At 51.4% G+C, this 5,505-nt stretch overlaps 1 protein-coding gene across 1 annotated transcript in view; it reads right to left on the reverse strand.

Annotated features, from left to right (window-relative positions):
* The window catches only part of JPH2 (junctophilin 2), a 69,248-nt gene that overhangs the window by 41,710 nt on the left and 22,033 nt on the right, over window positions 1-5,505 (reverse strand). Inside the window, exon 2 of the mRNA XM_060618390.3 lies at window positions 4,696-5,491. Coding sequence (XP_060474373.2) covers window positions 4,696-5,491 — 796 coding nt within the window. The remainder of the gene's footprint in view (window positions 1-4,695; window positions 5,492-5,505) is intronic.

A 5,505-nucleotide genomic window follows, 5' to 3' on the forward strand; every position in this document is an offset into this window, starting at 1 on the left:
GAGACACAACAACGGCAATGCTGGACACCGGATGGAACCCAGGAACAGGAAACGGACAGCAGTGGAAAAACCAGTACAATTCAAACGAAGTCTAGAGTTTAATAAATAGTAAGGTACCAGTGTTGGCTTTGACCAATGTATCATGATAATGTAAGAACTTAACACTAGGGGAAACTGGGCAGAGAGTATGGGTACTTTTCTGAAGATTTAAAAATACCATCTTTCTGTCTTAATGCTACTAACTGCTCACACATTCACAGCAATTTAAAGTTCACAAAGTTCAGAGATAGCAAGACGTGTTGTTTAAAGCTTTTTAGAATCAGAAACGTCGGGGCTGAAGCCTTCGTTCTCTCCTTTGCTTGCCAGGCGGTCTCTGGCATATTATGTGCCTTCCTGGGCCTCAGTTTCCACATCTGTATAATGAATTCACTAAATGACGACTGTGACTAGTAATGCTTACTGAGCCCTTGCTCGGTGTCCCACACTGTGGCAGATACTGTGATGCGCCACCCAGTTTCCCCTTCGGGACTGAAGGACTTATTTCTCCTCTCCTCCTCTCGGCCACTCAGAGTGATACTGGCTGTCAGCCCTGTCCAGGGATTGCCCTTGGCTGAACAGAACCGTCCAGCCCCAGCTCACACCCTTTTCTTTCTTTCTTTTTTTAATGTTTATTTATTTTTGAGACAGAGAGACAGAGTGTGAGTGGGGGAGAGGCAGAGAAAGAGACACACACACACACAGAATCCGAAGTGGGCTCCAGGCTCTGAGCTGTCAGCAAAGAGCCCGATGCGGGGCTTGAACCCACAAACTGTGAGGTCATGACCTGAGCCAAAGTTGGATGCTTAACCGCCTGAGCCACCCAGGTGCCCCTCACACCCCTTTCTGGAAGGTAGCTGCACCCAATGCAGAGGGTGTAAAGATCCAGCGACCTCACCTCAATTAGGGACAGCTCTGAAGGTCATCTCCACAGCAGCGTACCCCTCGTGGTTGGCTGAGGCCTTTGTAGGGACTGCACTGCAGCCCAGCGTCTCCTGCCCAATCCAGCTTCCTTCCCTTCCCCACAAATGTTGATCCTGAGTCCTCCCCATAAACTTGCTGTACCCTGATCTCCACCTCAAACTCGGCTCCCAGGAGAACTCGCCCCGTGACAGGGCTGTAAACCACAGGAGCTGCACTGTCTTTGTGAACCCTCAGACTAACCTTATTTTTCAAGATGACACAATGGAGGCTGAAGAAGAAAACGGACTTGGCCAAGAGCATACAACAAAGAAACAGCGGTACCACAGGTGGGGAAACTCAAGCTGGGACAGGCAAACTGATCCACCCAGGTCTCAGCTGACAGAGGACAGATCCGGGATTTGGTCTTAGGTTGGCTTAACCCTGAAGACCAAAGAGCCACAGCCTCCAGCCCAGGCCATTTAGAGCCACCAGCAGGATTGTCATGGGCACCAGGACAGACAAATGCTTTTCACCACTGTCCTGTCACACCCACTGATGTCCCTGCAGCTCACTCCACATTTGTGAGACGGCAATAATAACAGTACCTACCTTTTTGAGATGTTACAAAGATTAAGTGAGTTAATATAAGGTCTCAGTTAAGTAAAGGTCTCAGAACAGTGACCGGCCCATAAGGAGCCCTTTATAAATGGCAGGCTAAAAACAAATCCCATGAGCAGCATATAGCTGCAATTGCAAGATGTTCTAAGAAAACGTCCATGCAGTTAAGTGACAGGGACTGGGTTTCATCAGCCCTCTAAGGGAGTCAGGCTTGACCTGAAGGAAGAGTAGGAATAAGATGGGCAACAAGATGGGGCGCCTCAGTGGCTCAGTCGGTTAAGCGTCCGACTCCTGATTTCAGTTCAGGTCATGATCTTGTGGTTCGTGGGTCCGAGCACCACGGTCTGGCTCTGCGCTGACAGCGAGAGGAGCCTACTTCTGATCCTCTGTCTCCCTCTCTCTGCCCCTCCCCCACTCACCCTCTTTCTCTCTCTCTCAAAAGAAAGAAGGAAAGGGAAGGGAAGGAAAGCAAAGGGAAGGGAAGGGGGCTAAATAGAAGTGTAGGAACCAGATTTATGAAGAGCCACTCACTACCTGGGTGATTTGGAACAAGTCACTTTATCTCTCTAAGCCTCATTTAGCCGATCTGTAAAATGTAAATAAAAATAGTACCCATCTTATAAAGTCCTTAAGGAAATGAAATGAGTCAATATTTATAAACTACTAAAATAGTGCCATGTGCACAGCAAGAGCTATAAATGTTTGAAGACAACATTAGAACCTTTTCCGAAGTACAATGAGAAGACATGGAGGGATCTGAACATGAATGAAAGGGTGGTTGCTGAATGGATACAGGTTGTGCCTGGTTGTGCCTGGACACAGGGCTGGTAGATGGATGGGTGATAGCAGCTGAGTGAGTGGAAGTTACAGTTGGACACTGGAGGGGGTCGGATAGACGGATGATAGATGGGTGCTTGCGTGACTGGGTAGGTGGGTGGGACTGGACGTTGTTTCAGTGGATGGAAGCATGGCTGGGTGATGGGGGTGGTTGGATAAATGGAGGAGACTTGGTGAACGGAGGTGGCTAGGTGAATGAATGCATGGATGGATGTTAACATGGGTGGCTTGGTGCAGAAATGGACCCACAAACGTCTGGCAAACTAATCTTTGACAAAGTGGGAGAATATCCTGCGGAATACAGACAGTCTCTTCAGCAAATGGTGCTGGGAAAACTGGACAGTGGCATGCAGAAAAATGAACCTGGACCACTTTCTTACACTATACACAAAAAGAAACTCAAAATGGATGAAAGACCTAAACGTAAGACAGGAATCCTAGAGGATTGCTAGAGAAATCCTAGAGGAGAAGGTTGGCAAACCCTCTTTGACTCTGCCAGCCGCAGCAACTTCTTACCCAATACATCTCCGGAGGCAAGGAAAACAAAAGTGAAAATGAACTATTGGGACCTCATCAAAATAAAAAGCTTCTGCACTGCAAAAGAAACAGTCAGCGAAACCAAAAGGCAACCAACAGAATGGTGGAAGATATCTGCAAATGACATATCAGGTAAAGGGTTAGTATCCAAAATCTATAAAGAACTTATCAAACTCAACACCCAAAAAACAAATAATCCAGTGAAGAAATGGGAAAAAGACATGAATAGATACTTTTCCAAAGAAGACCTCCAGATGGCTAACAGACACAGGAAAAAATGCTCAACATCACTCATCATCAGGGAAATAAATACAAATCAAACCCACAATGAGATACCATCTCACACCTGTCAGAATGGCTCACATTAACAACTCAGGCAACAACAGACATTGGCAAGGATGCGGAGAAAGAGGAACCTGTTGGCACTGCTGGTGGGAATGCAAACTGGTGCAGCCACTCTGGAAAACAGTGTGGAGCTTCCTCAAAAAATTAAAAATAGAACTACCCTAAGACCCAGCAATTGCACTACTAGGTATTTATCCAAGGGATACAGGTGTGCTGTTTTGAAGGGGCACATGCACTCCAACATTTATAGCAGCACTATCAACAATAGCCAAAGTATGGAACAAGCCCAAATGTCCATCGATGGATGAATGGATAAAGAAGATGTGGTGTGTATACACACACACACACACACACACACACACACACACACACACACAATGGAATATTACTCGGAGATCAAAAAAAATGAAATCTTGCCATTTGCAACTACATGGATGGAACTAGAGGGTATTATGCTAAGTGAAATTAGAGAAGGACAAATATCAGATGACTTCACTCATATGAGGAACTTAAAATACAAAACCGATGAACATAAGGGAAGGGAAGCAAAAATACATTAAGAGACTCTTAAGTATAGAGAACAAACTGAGGGTTGCTGGAGGGGTTGTGGGCGGGGGGATGAGCTAAATGGATAAGGGGCACTAAGGAAGACATCTGTTGGGATGAGCACTGGGTGTTATACATAGGGGATGAATCACTGGATTCGATTCCTGAAATCATTATTGTACTGCATGCTAACTTGGATGTAAATTAAAATAATAATAATAATAATAATAATCAATCAATCAAAAGATGGGTGGCTTGGCGGATAGAAGTAATAGGTGAGTGAACATGGGTGGCTGGTGAATAAGGGGTGGATGGGTGGTTGAATGGGTGGGTTAGTCTAGGCGGTTGGGTGGACAGGTGGATGATTAGAGGGTTGGGTGGGTAAAAGGATAGAAAGTTGGATGGGTGGGTAGGGGTGGAGGAGGAAGTGGTTGGGTGGGTGGGTGGTTGTCCAGGTAGATGTTAGAGAGGCTGAGTGACTGGAGGTGGTTGGCCTAATGGAGGAGTTGTTCAGGCGGGTAGTTGAGAAGTTAGGTGAATGAAGGGGCTGGGAGAATGAATGGATGACTGGGTGGCTGGACGGGTGGCTGGGGGTTGAATGTGTAATCAGAAAGTGGAGTGGGTGGTTGGGGTGAAGAGATGGTCGTCCAGGTGGCTCTTAGAAAGGCTGGATGAACGGAAGGGTTGGATGAATGGGTGGATGGACAGGGGACCAGAAGCACCTCCAGTTAACTCTCTAAAGGTCGGGGAGAAGCCCTGACGGTGAAAGAAGCAGAACAGCCTTGGAGACCGGGCCTCCAGGGTCGCCCTGCCCCCGGGACCCCCTTCCCCGGCGGGGCCCACCCCGCCTGCGCCCAGCCCCCGGGGGCCTACCTGGAGGCGGCGATCTCGGCCTTCTGGCGCGCGATGGCGGCGGCGCGCTGGGCGCCCTCCACGCTGTGCTCCACCTTCTGGCGGACCTTGCTGCTCTTGAGCGGCAGCACGCGGCGCTTCGTGCCCTTGACCAGCACGTTGTGGCGGTACTTGCCCTCCTCGCGGTGGCCGTCGGGCAGCGTGGTGCAGCCGTAGCCGTGGCGCAGGTTGTCCAGCCACTCGCCCTCGTAGCGGAGGCCGCTGGAGCGCTCGCTCACGCCGAAGCCCGAGCGCTTGTCGTTCTTCCACTCGCCCATGTAGGTCTCGGTGGTGGTGGCGTCGATGTCGGCCTCGAAGGGCGCGGCCTCGTCGGCGCCCTCCGCGCCCTCGGCGCCCTCGCCCAGGCTGGCGGTGGACGCGGCGTCGCTGGCGCCGGAGCTGAGGTCGCTCTTGAGGAAGCTGACGCGGCTGCGCTGGCTGCCCAGCGACGTGCGCGACTCCGCGCGCCTCAGCCGGCCCAGCAGCGCGCCCCGCTGGAAGAGGCCGCCGCCCTTGGGCGCCCGCGCCGCCTCGGCGTTGGCCAGCAGGCTGAGCGCGAAGCCGCCGCGCGGGATGGCGGCCGGGGGCGGCGTCGGGCCGTCGGGGGCGGGCGACGCGGGCGAGTCCGGGGCCACCGTGCCGTTGCTGTGCTCGCTGCGCAGGGACGAGAGCGACGTGCGCAGCGGCGAGCGCACCACCACGGCCATCCCGTAGGGCACGCTCTGGCGCACGCCGTAGCCGTGGCGCATGCCGTTGGTGAACTGGCCCTGGTAGGTCCCTGCGGGCGAGGAG

This window comes from Panthera onca, chromosome A3 (genome assembly GCF_046562875.1).
Source record: "Panthera onca isolate mPanOnc1 chromosome A3, mPanOnc1 haplotype 2, whole genome shotgun sequence".
Lineage (NCBI taxonomy): Eukaryota > Metazoa > Chordata > Mammalia > Carnivora > Felidae > Panthera > Panthera onca.